Here is a 15,490-nt window from a genome sequence, read left to right on the forward strand (position 1 = left end):
TTGCGTTTATTTATACGCACATAATTACCCATCAAGGGACTAACTAATGGTTATAAATCCCTCCGCGCAGAGCGAACTGTCGCTGACAGAGTGTGAGTGGGCAGCGGTGATTACACGGGATGCCCTGGGGGTGAAAGATTTCAAACCCTTATTTCTACATGGAAAGAATGAATGAATCACCTGGTGACGTGCACCATGAGCAACACACAACACACACACACACACACACACACACACACACACACACACACACACACACACACACACACACACACACACACACACACACACACACACACACACACACACACACACACACACACACACACACACAGCTTCAGCTCACTTTGAAATAGGAAATAGTTTCTCATATTTATTTAGGAAATAGTTACATAAAATATAGCATTAAAGTCTGGGGTAACAGACAAAATTGCACACAGTAATAATAATAATAATAATAATAATAATAACAATAACATTAATAATAATTACCAAAGTAACACTGCTGGTAACCATTTCTCTTTACAAAGGAACCAGGAACATTTAAGGAGAGAGGTGAAGCATGACAATCACACTACAGTCTGACAGTACAAAATGTGGGTATAAATACTGGACATCTAGAAAAATACACAAGTCCTCTTCAGACTCTCTTCATACAATATTAACAGTTTCATAGAAAAATTGAAACACACAGTCGGCTCTGTTGATTAGCACCAGCTGGTCAAATTCCAGATAGAAATTTGGCATAACTTCACCTAAAAGTTCAAAATAAAGTGATAAAATATTTTAGTAATAGCTCTTATTGATCAAAATAAAGATTTTGCTTTAAACAAGAACCCCTAAAGAATCCATAAGAAAAACATACATGCCATTTTCAAACAGTAGACTTAAAACCTTGGTTGAATGATTGGCAAACAATTTACTTTTTTTTTTTTTTATTGTTTTCTCCTCATTTGCATATATCAATCAGCAATGCCCATTCTGATATTAACTTATTTAATATATACAACAAAATATACAACTATGAAAGGAAAACTGAGGTTTGGAGAGTTCAGGTACGCTACGCTACATGAGACTGTTTGGATTCCGGAGTTCTGCATGAGAAACTCAAAAAAAGCAGAAGATCACTGAGTGTAATTTGTGTTTATCGACATTTTCCTGATGGCTGCAGTTTAATTCTTACAATCTACATTAGTCCAGTATGTTCCCTGAGCTACCAACAATGACACCGGATGCTTTCAAGCCAAAAAGTTGGTTGTTTGCTGTACCTGTGTACCAGTCAGATACTGAAAAATCATCTTATGAGTTAATGTACCACATAGAAGCATAGTATGTTTGCTTCAGTTGAAATCATCAGATAACCTGCTTCTACGTACTAATCAGTACTGTTAGCTGAATTGTGATCATTTTCACGTCATTTGCGGCTGCAGAGTTGGTTAAAAATAACACACAAAAAGAAGATTGGCAACAGGTTTTACCTTTAAGATGATTTAAAATGAACAGAAATGAAAGGCAATTTAAATCCTGCTGTAAATTGTAAAAAATATTGCTTCAATAAAAGAAGTAGACAATTATGAACCAGGTGTATTATTTTGAGTTGTGATTCAACATGGGCAATATTTGGGCAACGTACTTAGCAGCAAAACATAAATTGACACCTTAGGTTTGAATCTACTTTCCTAGCAATTAGGAATGCAATCAAAGCAACAATTTTGTTGCAACTGTACGCCTATGTTGCCTCAAGAAGTTGCCTGCTTAACGCTGCATGAATAATCGTTCACTTTACACTCCCTACAAACTTTGTACAGTATTTGTTACAGTGCAATGATAAGAAGTTCCCCCAGCATGGTGAGAAAGAATTGCAAAGAGACAACGTTTTGTATTGCTGTCCAGTCCACCACACCCAGAGGCAAACTATTAAAAGTCCAGGTTTGGTGTTTGGGTTGAGGTTTTCATCCTCGTGTCTCCAGCATCCACTAAGTGCTTCATGTTTTATGTAGAGAGTACAGGGCTCTGCATGTTGTGGCAGGGCTGTAGTCCAGATCCAAAGAGGGTTGAGACCAAACCAAGTCCAGTAGAAGTATTTTTTACTTGCAAACGCAAAAAATAATGGTTAAGGGTGTTCTTAAGGTTCAACAGACATGAATATCGACCTGAAAATCTATTCAGAGGATGAAAATTTGAAAAGAAAAGTGGCCAAGAACTTGACACGCCCAACTTGTCTCTATTGCCACAGCCCCGCCTTCTCACTCGTCGCCCTACACCTCGTTGGAGCCCTGACTGGTGCAGGAGGAGAAGCTGTCGTACAGCGAGTCGCTGAGCGAGCCCACGGGATCGGCCCCAGGCTTGCTTGAGAAGCTGGAGGAGGAGGGCTCGTCCACTTTGCAGCAGTCCTCCACGCTCTTTCCTGCATCGGCGTGGCAGTCTCCTCTGCTCGTGTCCGGGTACAGGCTGCCGCTGCTGGAGCTGCTGTCATTCAGCTTGTTCAGGGACTCCAAAGAGAAGTCGAGGGAGCTGGACTGGGCACTGACGGGCGCCTTCTCCATTGGAATCTCCTTCTGCAGAGAAAAGAAGGAACATAAATCAATAAAGAGCACAACATATGTACATTTATAGTATTAAAGTAGGATTTTGCTGCATCCTGTGTTGGTAAAATCTCAAATGCATGCTCATAACTAACTCCACATTCACTTCTGTTGCTTTTGCACGACAGTGGTCTGCAGTATATTGACATTATTACTACGCTTGAGGACCAAATGTGTGTCATGGGTGTTGGCAGACAAGCGTCCCAGGGCATATGGGCTCCACAACTCTCCCCGTTATATTAACAGCATTGTATGATGTATTATTTTTGTACAGCTGCTTTATGGATAAGCTTGGCCTGGAATGTGTTACTCTGAGGAAATGGTGCTCTTAAAGCTGCTATCTGTTAACACTGTTCAATTAGCATGGGCAGTTTCATCCTGAATGTGCCCGTGATTAGGGTGACTACATGCGGATTGGAGTCGCAACAGTTAAGGAGGAATTAGAATTGAAGAATGTGATTATAGCAGGTCACTAGACCGGATAGTGTCTCGTTGGCCTTTAGGCAACTCAGCAGCGATTACACTCAACAACAAAAGTGCAACCATCTGCTTCTTTGGTACTTTAAGACACATGACTATGCCACAACACTGATAATGACCTTTGAGTCAAACAGTCTACAGATGAAAACAAAAAAACAACACAAAGCTTAAAATATTCAGGTGTTGTTTATGATGTGGCAATTATCTGGGTATTCTACGTGATCTCTACTGTATGTCTCAAAGGGCACCTTAGGGAGCTAGTTACTGTAGCAATCAGCATCAAAATCCCTCCTCAGAGGCTGTAAACAGAGTTCTCTGAGTGGCTGCATTTTTCTTCAGAAACGCCAGCCTGGGAGAGCAGTTATCTGCATAGGTATTTTTATCACAGGGCTAAGTACACAGAGGAATAGCTAGAGGGTCCAGGAAACCTCTAGGGACGCTCCAAACCTGGACCATTTAGAATTTTTGCTACGAAGTGTATCTCCCACCAGACCTGAACCCAGAACTCATCCACTCAATAAGCATGAACACATAAACACACACATGCATCAGAAATATAGTCTAGAGTGAAGTTGTAATGGAACCTGCAGGCGTTATTTGATCTTGCAAGTTCAAGTTTTGTAAGTTTCCAAACTCATGACTGAAATGCTGATGTGCCAGAGGACCAAAGAACAAATGCAATATTTAGAAGAGGGTTCTAATTAGTCCATCACACCTTCATCAGGACAAATACTGGAGGCAAATTCTTTAAATGAAAGACTCCAGCTCTGTTTACAATTCAAAGACCGTTTCTTTTCTGACTCGGTTGCTCTTAATGAACTAAAGTATATTACATATTGCCTCAGTGTCTTACTCCAGGGCATGTTGACAGTGTCAGTGGGCACTATAGATACGCTGCAGCCACCTTCCCATAGTTATGAAATAGTAGCTTTTCTTAAAATGTCAGTTTTCTCAGTCTGGCTTTGTTCATCCCAGAGACTGTGCTGTAATCATCTATCCCCTAACCTGCTGCTTTCCTGCATTTACCTCAATGCTTTCTGACAAGTTCTACAAAGGCAGCATGAAGTTTTTTTGCGTTAAGCTGTATGTTAGGCGGCATGTGTAGGTGGAGAGAGTAAAAACAATTGTTCTCAGTGCTGTTCCTTATGGGCCTGGAGCCTTGTTGGTTTCCTCTCCTACCAGCTAGTTAATTGCATTCACCTGCCAACCCAGGTGTAAACTATTGTTTGAGTGGGGGGCTGGGATGAAACCAGCAGGACTCATTAGAGTTAAGTATGAGAACTATTTCTAGTGTACGAAAAAGACCAAGGAAGAAAGTCCATTCTTATAGTATCTAATAAGTTCATAGGAATCTGGTTTATTAAAGCTTCTGTCAGAAATAAGAAAAAAAAAAATTTTTTTATGTGGAAATCTTTGTTTAAGGACCAAGCAAAGTACTTTGAAATGAAGGATTTATGTAAATTTGATATGTTTGCATTATTTACATTCTACTCACAACGTCACAGGTTGAACCCAAAAGCTAACTGTTAAAAAATACCAAATCATCTCATACTGCAATGGCGTAATTTGATGCAGAATCAACCTTCCATTTTAAAAACCCACCAAACCCCACTAATCTGCACTGATGTGACCTTTCTCAGCATGCACGATCTCCATAAATTTGTAAAGAGGACATAATCAAAAGAAAAGTTCGAGGAAATTGTGGCCATAGCTGACATGATATAAAATGTTGAGTAGGTTTTTGCAGGTGCAGAGGTTGAGCCCAAATTAAGCACAGCTGTTGAATACAGATTTAACTTGTTGAATTTTACTTCAACGCCCACAACTCTATTTTTATATATTGACAGTCGTTTTATAGCCTCGGGATACCTAAGAGTGTGTGATGTGATTGGGATCAGTGATTAGCAGAGCTGTGTGACAGTGAAGAACAGTCTTCATGTCTCGACTCTCTCAACTACCCCCCCCCCTTTATATCTCGTTTTGGTCGGAGACAAGGAGAAAGAAAGGGAACGGCTGTCTTATCGCTGATTGGATTGGATTTTGGAAGGAACACAATTACCAGCGGATCGAACCTTTCCCGGTGCAGGTCTCTGTACCACCTGCGGGTTCAGCCAAAATGATGGCTGCACACATAACTGAGTCTGCAGGCAGACATCTAAGCGAGAGCTTCCCACTTGAAAACAATGCGGGGCAAAATCAGCAATTGGTTCTGCATCATATGTCAGTAATGGGATGTCTAAACTCAAATTCAGAGGAGTTACTTGCAACAAAAGCTCATGGAAAGGGTATTTTATTGTGATATGAGGAAGACATATTGTCTCTTTTCCCCCTGCTGTTAGTTATTAGTCAGTGAGGTTAGTGCTGACGGTGATTGCTCATGAAAAATGCGTCTAGAAAACAAGACATTGTCATTTTTTGGAAGACAGTGATGGAACACATTCGATTGTGATGATAGCATGATGTTTTGAAGTAGGTCACTATCAAGTTAGATAAAAGAGAGGTTATAGGAAAACTCCCATTGCTGGTATTGATTGTTGTTGTTGCTAGAATTGTGATATACCAATGTCGTGTCTATGATATTGTGTAGACAAAGACCGATTCTGAATTTACTTTTCAGTGCAGACGATGGTGTAAAAACAAATTTAAGATGTTTATTGTCTCAGAATATGTGTTGTCTTCGCCGCCATGATTCTGCAAATATTTTGATGGCTGGCACTGTATTTCTGTGTCTCACTTCTGTATCAGGTTGGCTAGCAATACTATAAATCTGACAGCAACTCAAGGGGAGCGCATATTTCTGCTGTTGGTTTTTATTTGTACACTGATATAGTTTTGGTTATCTAGTTCAAATTACATGTCAACTGAAATGTTCCCGTTCCCCTCGCCATGTAATCATCGCTCAAGGTAACAAGCTGTTCTCCGCTCGGGGAGATGCTGTGCATGCAGAATTTGTTGTACAATGGTTTTTGGACCCGCGTCACATAAACCCCAGGAATCTCCCTAACTTCCCAGATGCCTTTGCACAAGTTCTGACGTTGCTTTCCTGCAGCAATTTCTTTCTCCTTAATTCAGACAAAGGATGGAAACAGGAAAAAGAAGACAGCGGGAGAGGAATTAATAAATGAGAAAGGTTAGATGATAGGAAAAAAAAGTTTTTAACAAAAGCAGAAAGTCATCAAGAGAAGAGCATATAAAGGGAGTTGTTTTGGAGACGAGGAAAGACACATGGGAGAAAGAGAGAGTCTGAGGAAGGAGAGGATAGGAGGAGAAGGAGGTGGGGGCCGCCGTTAGCAGGGCTGTCAGGTGCTGTCAGGATGATGAATGGGAGGCCAGCGCGGGCTGTGAGGGCTCTGATGGGAGCCGCTGAGCTTTACATCACTCTCCTGAGTGTTTGTGAAAGGTTATTAAAGGCGCTTAAATCACCGGGCTCTGACACAGGCTACCGCTACCAGCCACCAAACTTCCCCCCAAAACTGAAGTCAAAAGCTGCCAAGTCCACGACAAAAGGAAAGCGGCCACGCAGGTATGGACGTGCGCTGAGAAGGGGTGAGGAGGTGATGAAACGCAGATGGATTGTCTTTTTTCAAAAGAATAATGTAGGGTAAATGGGTTCAACAGCAGTCATCCATCATTATGGATGCTTCACAGCTTAGGAATAGGGTTATTGTCAAAATGAATGTCAGCTTGGAATATTAAGTCTTCAGTCTTGTTTTATTACAAATGGTGAAAAAAGGAAGTTCTCTTTACTAGTAAAATCATTATTTTCTTGGTTCTACAGAAGATACAGACATCAATAGCTAGAGCGTTTTTGAAGTAAGCTAATTTCTTTGGAGATGGATTGAAATATCATCACGGCACTGGCAGATTGTTCCCCCCCCTTAAGAAGAAGAACTCACTTAGTCCTTTATTCCAGGTGAACTTGTGTGCCAGACTTCAGAGATCTTAAGTAAAGTATAATTACCTAAAAACTGTTCTTGAGTTCTGTGCTTGAGTAAATGTGCTTAGGAATAGGGTTATTGTCAAAATGAATGTCAGCTTGGAATATTAAGTCTTCAGTCTTGTTTTATTACAAATGGTGAAAAAAGGAAGTTCTCTTTACTAGTAAAATCATTATTTTCTTGGTTCTTAATTACTTTTGCTTGAGTAAATGTACTTAATTACTTTTGACAGTACAGGACATGATGCCAGGTTGTTTTGGGAGTAGAGCTCTTGACCTCTCAGCTTTGGTTCAGTCCCTGTGAGCGCTACAGGCTTCCCTCTTACTCTTTAAAAATGCAGCCTACTGCGTCCAATTAAACGAGAGACAGGCTGGAGGATGAGACAAACAGACCAAAGTTGGTTGTGTGATGTCTCTGGCATGTCAGCTAATAGAGTTATGCTTGCAGCTTGTTATGCTTGCAGCTATACACAACACCATATCCTAACGTCCTGTTCTATTCTCCGCTGGGACTCGGATCAGAATCAGAAGCCTTTCTTTTGTGCAAGTCCTGCTTCCAGATCAAGTGCAAGCACTCAACTTTGCATTGTTAAAGTGAGCCTCTGCCTCATGCAATAATATGATACCTGATTGAAATTCTCTTTTGGCTTAAGGGGGGTCAGACTGTAGAGTCAAGGACACTTCAGCAGTTGTGCTTACTACTCATTCTACCATCCTGCTGCAAAACATCCAGATAAATTTAGTCATTTCCTCCAGATAATGAAAAAATAATGGTGAAACATTTATACTGCCCTCCCTAGAGTCCCATAAAACAATATTTAAATATATAATGGTGCTAATAAAAGCTGAAGCAGTGAGCATATTCCACCTTCCACCCAAATAATGATTTTATTATTTTTAATTAGTGGGTGTAAATGCTTTACAGCCATATATATATGATCATGATGTTGAGTTTCAGAATGACACCAAAGGTCAAGAATAAAAAAACACAGAATGTTTTTTTTCTCCCCTCTCATACACAATTGTTTTTGGAACTTTTAGTCAGATCCCTTTTTCAGATTATGGATTTTTGTGTCAGGGTGGGTGTTGGGGTGGCAGCGGTGTAAGAGGAGAGTTTGGCCGTCCCATAGAGCCGGGCCATGCATGCTGGAGGCCATTTCATGGTCTCTGATTCTCATTTGTCATTCAGCTGTGTTAAATACTAATAGGCAAATACCTATGCGATCGAAAGCAATTAGGGCGCCTTTTCTTTGAAAATCTGCAAAACAATTCCAACGGTAGCAAAGAAACACCTTGGAGTTTAATAAATTTGTTGCCCCCGGGGAGGTATTTCAAAGGTAAAGTTGATGTTGCAATTTAACAAGAATCCCTCTGACAATCTGAAAAGTCTTCTCATCGAAGTCTATGACAAACAACAAACAAAAAATCATGCAAACTATGTGACAGTGTGTGTCACTGTATCCTGGGAAGACTTTCATTGAGTGCAGGTGTTATTTTTCTGACTCTTCCCAACACCCCACAGATTTTCTTCATACTGTATAAAGTTTCACGGATCTACAACTGGGGGCTATCTTGCTTTTTATCACTTTTAACTGCCTCCAGTGGGATCCATGAAATGAGGAAATGGATTTATTCCTTCCAAAACAACCAACACAGGGCACAGTGCATTATCTCCTTCAGATAGAGTCAAAACTATCAGTAAGAGTAATTCTTAAATAACAAAAAAACAAGAAGCTGATGTTAAATATCTGAATCTGAAGCATCTTCTAATTTCACTGTCTGTGCAGCTTCCTTGGATATCACAAGAGGCTATAAAATGCTTGATAGGAATCAGCAGCATGCCTGTAAAGCATCTTTTATGATTTAAAACCAATTAGCCGCGATCACTGAGTCGTTTTGATACTCACACTGAGTCGGTCTCCAGCTTTGCAATCCAGGGATGACTCCTTGTGTAACAGGTTGTACTGGGAAATCCGCCTGCTGTCATTCTCCAGATGAGAGTACACATCGTGTTGGTAGTAGTCCATGATAGACAAGGGTTTCTCCACACTGCTTCTCTTCAGGGTCTCCTCATTCTGCTCAACTGTGGACGGAGGGATTTGTTTTAATGGAAAATAATGGGAAAGAATCTCCATAATCTTCATAGTGGACTGAAAATGACTCAACAAACTCTATAAATCATTTGGTGAATGAATGTTTTATCCAGACCTGAGTCACTCTTCTTAGATCTGTTGATCAGGGTCCTTTGTGGGGAGCTTCCGGTTCTCTCGGGTTCAGTCTCGGTGTCGCTGCTGCTCCCGGAGTACGTGCACACTTGCAGGGCTCTTTCCTGTTCATAGTTTAAAAAAAGCAGTTTAAAATATTGGCATTTTTAAAGAAGACTACCACTAATATGTTGCCAGTGTAGAGAACAAAAACAACAAAAACATCAAACAACAAAAATCTTTCAACATTTTTCTTTCCCCGGATAGTTTTGGAATATAACTGTTCTGCAGGATGTTTTGTCTTTATTTCTTTAAACTTTTTAACACGTGTAAATATGTAAATTATAAATACTTTCAGCCAGAGTTGTGCATATTGTAATGTAAAGGACATACAGCGGGCATATCATGATCCTGGTCTTTCATCTTCCTCTCTGTTTCCGTCTCTTTGTCCTCTGTGGAGATGTTGCTGCGTAGGGCGCAGAGACTCAACCTCTTTGTCTTGATTGCATCTATAAGTCCAAAGAGACAAAGGAGAAATGAGTCATGGGGCTGTACAGTAAATAAAAGAAACTGTTTTGCATTCACTATTCCATCACTAACAATGTAATGCAAATAGACAGAGAGAAGAGGAAAACATCATCTGAATTCCTCCAAAGTGACAATCTTTCCTTCGGACAGACATATTGATGAAACAAAGGATGAGAATATCCATTTAGGCAAAACCAATCTAACTGCATACACATCCGTTTTTTTTTATGCACATATGAATGGCGCTGCACAATAACCAAGCCATCAAACATTAATGATGTCCACCCTGCCACTGTGCCCCGCCATGACTCCTGGCAGTCCTGATATAACAGCTTTCAGCTGTCGGCCCTGAACGACAAAGCGCTGCCTTATTATCACTCCGCCTACTGCTGTCTCGGACAGACGCCAATTTAATTGTCTCTTTTAACATTGAGCTGCATTATGAATAACAGCCCGCTTTTGGCCAGTGCTTCATCTCCATCAGAAAAATTCTGCATCAGTATCATAAAAGTCCTTTCACCTTCTTACCCCCACGCCTATTAGGAAGCAAACAACAACGCTGCTCCTTCTTTGTGATTCTACTAATGATAGAGAGGATAGAGGCTAAAATGAACAGAGGCTCTTTTAATCAACTTGTACAGCGGGGAAGACTAAACAGGAGTTGCTCTCTGTTTGCACCGACAGTTGTGACTCCAATTGCTGCCTCTGGAGTGCCACCGCAGCACTGAGGTAAAATAGATGCAGGCTAAAGTCCTGGAAGCATAAAACCTCAGACGTGATCGCTCAACCCTGTGTGTTATTGTAGCTTTAATCAGCCGTCTGATTGCATCCTACACACCATCTTTCCTCTGTGCATCGCACCGAACACAGAGGCAGAAGGCTCTTTATGATCTATGGCTGTGCTGACATGCCTATCTGATTTCATTGGTTAGCAGACGTCAGTGTTGATGCATTAGCTTCAATATCAGCTGAACAAACAAGGTTCTTCTTTTAATCAGAGTCTAATAAAGTCAACAACTTCCTCGTCTGGCGCCTTGAGCAGTCTGGAGAGAAATGTGTTCACATAAAGTACAGTAACATTCAATATTTCACTTACTTTCTGAAAGGTAAAACAAGCTTTTCCAAGACTTTGCAATCCAGCGTGATATTAGTTGCTTAAACAGACGTGCATTTCAATTTATTTGGCGTTGATTTAGGAAATCAAATAGAAATGAATAGGTTCTTCTTTGTCATGTGGTGCTACGACATGCTAACAATGATGATCTTGGAGTAGAATAACCTAGCACTAAATGCAAAGTTTACCTGGAGAAACCCTGAATTTAAAAAGGTTCTTGACTTACCTGAAGCTGCTAATTTGGGCAGGTGGCTCTGGGAGTCTTGTGCGTTGTCGCTGCAGGTCACATTGGGGTCGGACAGGGAGTGACCCATGCTGGTAGGGGCATGCGGGCGGGTTTTTGGGAGGGAAGGCACTTTCACATCAGGTTGTGAGGGGTCTGGGTGAGAAGAGAGAGGCTCCCGATCTAGATCAGAGGAGCCGGCGGTCACCCCATCTGGGCTGGACTCAGATTTGGGGATGTGGCGACCGCTGGCCCGGGTGACGGAGTCGGGGAGAGGAAAGGTGCCGATCCCGCTGTCCAGGGTTCTCATCTGACAGCCGGACCCTAAAGTGACAGGGAGAGGAGTTTGATGTCTGGGAGAAGCACGGGAGCAACGAGACAGGTAAAGAAAGGAAGGCTCGGATTCACATGCAACGGAAAGGGTGGTGAGTAAAGAGGGCATCTGGAGCAGGTTCAGAAGTAGAAAAGGATAAAAGAGCATTTGATTGTAGTTAATAGTTAGTGTTGGCTCCACCTTATCCTAATGTTCCTATCAGACACTCTTGGTAGAGACATTGTAACAACATATGTACAATTCTAATATGTTATGACACAAGAAAAGCACCTGCTGCTGGCAATTCTGAACAAAACATACATTTGAGCTACAGCCCGAGGACATGTTCCTTGGATTCATCAGCGTGCACGCTGGGTGGTAATCAGGAGAAATGACAGCAAGTAGCAACAGATGGATGTGGTTCAGAAGCCACAGTTTGCAGAGCCTTGACTCAGGCTGGAACAGATGGACGGCCTAGCTCACTTTGAGCGCTGACGGCCAACAGTTACATTGGCTCATTATTTGTGATTTGCAACTTTTTGCTGAGATTTGTAAAAGCAAAAGGGTTCATATATTTATCTTTGTTCAAATTCAAATTACATATTAAGTTATTGTCCGTATTGCTGCGCACTGTTAATCCTCTGCAGCTGCCAGTTCTGTCTCTCAAAATATTGGCGAGTGAAAACTCTGAAAGCAGACCGGGCTAGAGATGGATCGATATTGACAGGCTCTGCTTCTCAGCTGTATAGTCTCGATGGGATGCTAGAGCAAAAACACAGTCTACTCATGAGCATTCCCTTCTCTGAATGAAAGTTCCCCTCTGAAGTCTGTTGGGTTTTACAGTTTGCAAGGGCGGATCACATTTACATTTGAGTCTGAAGCTTAAACTATTGATCCATTTCCTCTTATGTCTCTGGGGGCCATTGGTAATGCAATAAAGTAACAACTGCAATCTCCTCTGGATGCCAAAGCACAGTCAATACATTCACAGATGATGTGATGACGTCTGTGTTCTTGTTTACGTTCACTTTCTTTTTATGACTTGCTCCTGACATTCAACACCATACTTCGCATGGAGAACCTGTGAAAATGAGTCCTCTGTGTTTGGATGTACACATGCACAGTGTTCGTTGGACAGATGGCCTGTTACTTTTTTATTACATTTATCTTTTAATCAGGCTGTCTCATTGAAATTAAGATCCACACAATAAACGGGGATCAAAATCACTTACAAGAATCATAAAGAATATAAGATGATAAACCTTTTAAATATCTAAAAGGAATGTAACAATGTAGTTTGATGGCAGTTTGCAGGTTATTCCATTTAAAAGGTGTATAGTACCTGAAATTTGTGCCAACATTAGTGTGAATTTGAGGGATATCTAAGGAAAAGTAGTTACTGGATTGTATACTGTAGTTAGATTTAAAAGAGGTCAGTTGGTTTATGTAGTTGATATGCAAAGAAAGAATACACACATGCTTATGTGTCTGTGTGAGAAAGAGAAAGCTGGAGAGAGCCGTAGATTACACAGCGCTATAATTGAATGCCAAGCCTGGCAGTTCAAAATGCCCCCTATAACCAAAACCATAACATGGTCCAAGGTAATTCTACCCAGAGGCCACAACAACTGGACACAATGTAGTTTTTCATGACTCTTCTGTTTACAACCTCCAGGGTTTGAGAGGAGAGAGCTGGTTTGTTGATCCGTCCACAGTGTGAAATTAGCTTTTCATGCAATGAGGAGGAGTCAAAGGTGTCATCTCCAAAAAACCTTATCTAGAAGATATATCTGTCAGCAATCAGGTGAAAATGCAATGCTAATCACACTATTTTTTAAGTCACATTTCCACAACAGAGAGTAGTATTTTGGGTCCAGCATGTTGCATTAATGCATTTTTTTTTGCTTTGTATCATCTCGTGGTTGTGTGTTTCCAAAACAGAGTAGAAAGTAAGTTTGAAAGCCAGAAGCATCAGCAGGCAGTGAAATAATTGCCGAATCATTGGTATTGATCAACACTGCTGTCAAACCCCTGCAGATATATTAGGCTCATTCTGTGCTATGGGCCAGTCAAAATGTTATTTATTGTCCCTTTACAAGAGGAAATACTGCCTCGAGGGAAGTTCTGCTAATATACAATAACTGACCAGTGCAGAGTGAACTTCAAAGTCCACATTCATAACTCGGATTTTGCTCAGCGCTGCTTGCATCATGATCGCTGGATGTAAACTATTTATATGATGGATGTGTTTGTCTGGCATTAGGCCTGTGAATGCTGCACTTTGGAGATATGTGGCATTAAAGCAGCGCTGAGGAGCAATGAGCAGCCACCGCTGAAACCTTTATGAAATATTTAGTTTATACTGTCTGGAAGTGCTTAGCTGGCAAAATATTAAAAAAGGCAGCATGTTAATCAGAACACAGAGACAATTAAGCATTTCATTTTTGGCGCCGTGGCTGTGACACATCATGAGTTAATTTCCACACTCAAGTTTTCCAACTCAGATTTTAAGATAAACGTTCAACTTTAAACAAATAAGGAAAAGCTGAGAAGCAGTTTTCTGGTTCTAAAGAGATTATTTCTAAGAATATTCTGGATATAAACAGTGCCAACAATGAAGCAAAGATATTGATGACAGCAGCTTTAAATGAACAAGATAGGAAGAAGATGATTACTTATTAAGTTTAGGTTTATTATTGTGTTGTGTATTGTAGTTTTCTGAAATGTTACGTATTATCTAATGCTAACATTTTGTGTATTTAGGAGATATCTGCAGATGCAAAAAGACAAACTGCTAAAATAAACACCTAAATGTGTATACTGGCATGTTATGGGAGTAAAATAGCCTAAACTCTCAAAATTGACCAATGCATGATAAAACTATGTTTTTGCATTTATTGTCTCACCTTAAAAGAAAAACATTAGCACTTTTTTGCATGTGGTTCCAAGTTATCACAAAAAGGAGAGTCCTGTATGGTATTATATCACAAAAAGGCATTAAAACCTTTTAGATCGATCACAGACAATTTCTCAAATGTTCAACTGAGTGATATATGAGTGACGAACTCGCTGCACTCCATCGAGTAAACAGCATTTACACTCTCTCTCCATTATTTAAATTACATAATACAACACACTGCAATAACAGAAACCATCATCCCGTCTCACAAATTAATTGATGCATCTATTTTTTCACTTCCTTAGCTGCCCAGGCATTGTAAAATATCATCTGGTTGCACTTCAATCATCTGACTAGATTGTCAACAAGTTTCATTTTTTATTATATTTCTTCACAGCTGCTGCTTTTTCCCCCCACAGTTATGGCAAGTCTGGCAGTGTGGGGAATTAGTTGGCAGAGGAATTGAGTTGTCAATCATATCAGGAAATCACAACTGTAAAAAGACGTGTGAATGCTCCGTTGCACTCGTTGCTCCGTGATGGTTCGTGACAGCTTATCGAAAGCTCACTTGGAAAAAATCAGTAGTGGGTGAGGTAATCACTTGCAAATATGAAGCTCAGTGGCTTAAAACAGACAACATGAAACATTTAGCATAAAAGTAACAAGAGAGAAGTTGTAAAAAGGAATATTTCACACAAGATGGGTCAACCCAGTTGCATGGAAAACATGTCAGCATTGTTTTAGGCACTTTATCAATAACTTAACTCGGCACTGTAAGTCGTATAAAAGCTTACCTATCATGTGGTCTTGGCAAGCTGTGTCTGGGATGCGTCCCTCTTCATTTTCAGCCCTCAGGTTGATCTTCTGAGTCAATAAAAGGGTCTAGAATACAAACAAACAGTGATGTTGATACATTATACTGTAGATAAGTGTCACGTTTCATTATCTTACATTTATCCATTTTATATTTCTTCCTTTTGAGGCAATTTGCAATAGAAAAGTGAGAAAGGAGAACCTACAGATTCATGTATTGTATGACTTTTGGGTTTCTGGCATTGTGTATTATGTTTAAAGTTTTGTTCCAAAAAGAAGTAAGGCAAGTGTAGTACTTTTTTTCTGCCTTACTTTAATTGGGTTATTTTTTAAAGTGGTTTTGGGGTGGTAAAAGAAACGGAGCTTGTAGGTCATAAAGTGTCCTTCTTTTGTT

The 15,490-nt window shown here is 40.4% G+C and overlaps 1 protein-coding gene across 1 annotated transcript in view; it reads right to left on the reverse strand.

Annotated features, from left to right (window-relative positions):
* Nucleotides 1-372: 372 nt before the first annotated feature.
* Nucleotides 373-15,490, reverse strand: part of LOC129111485 (nck-associated protein 5-like) — a 113,934-nt gene continuing 98,816 nt past the window's right edge. Inside the window, exons 15-20 of the mRNA XM_054623455.1 lie at nt 15,078-15,165; nt 11,075-11,395; nt 9,600-9,715; nt 9,211-9,331; nt 8,910-9,085; nt 373-2,558 (exon numbers count right to left, since the gene is read on the reverse strand). Coding sequence (XP_054479430.1) covers nt 2,259-2,558; nt 8,910-9,085; nt 9,211-9,331; nt 9,600-9,715; nt 11,075-11,395; nt 15,078-15,165 — 1,122 coding nt within the window. The 3' untranslated portion in view covers nt 373-2,258. The remainder of the gene's footprint in view (nt 2,559-8,909; nt 9,086-9,210; nt 9,332-9,599; nt 9,716-11,074; nt 11,396-15,077; nt 15,166-15,490) is intronic.

Source organism: Anoplopoma fimbria, chromosome 22 (genome assembly GCF_027596085.1).
Source record: "Anoplopoma fimbria isolate UVic2021 breed Golden Eagle Sablefish chromosome 22, Afim_UVic_2022, whole genome shotgun sequence".
Classification (NCBI taxonomy): Eukaryota; Metazoa; Chordata; class Actinopteri; order Perciformes; family Anoplopomatidae; genus Anoplopoma; species Anoplopoma fimbria.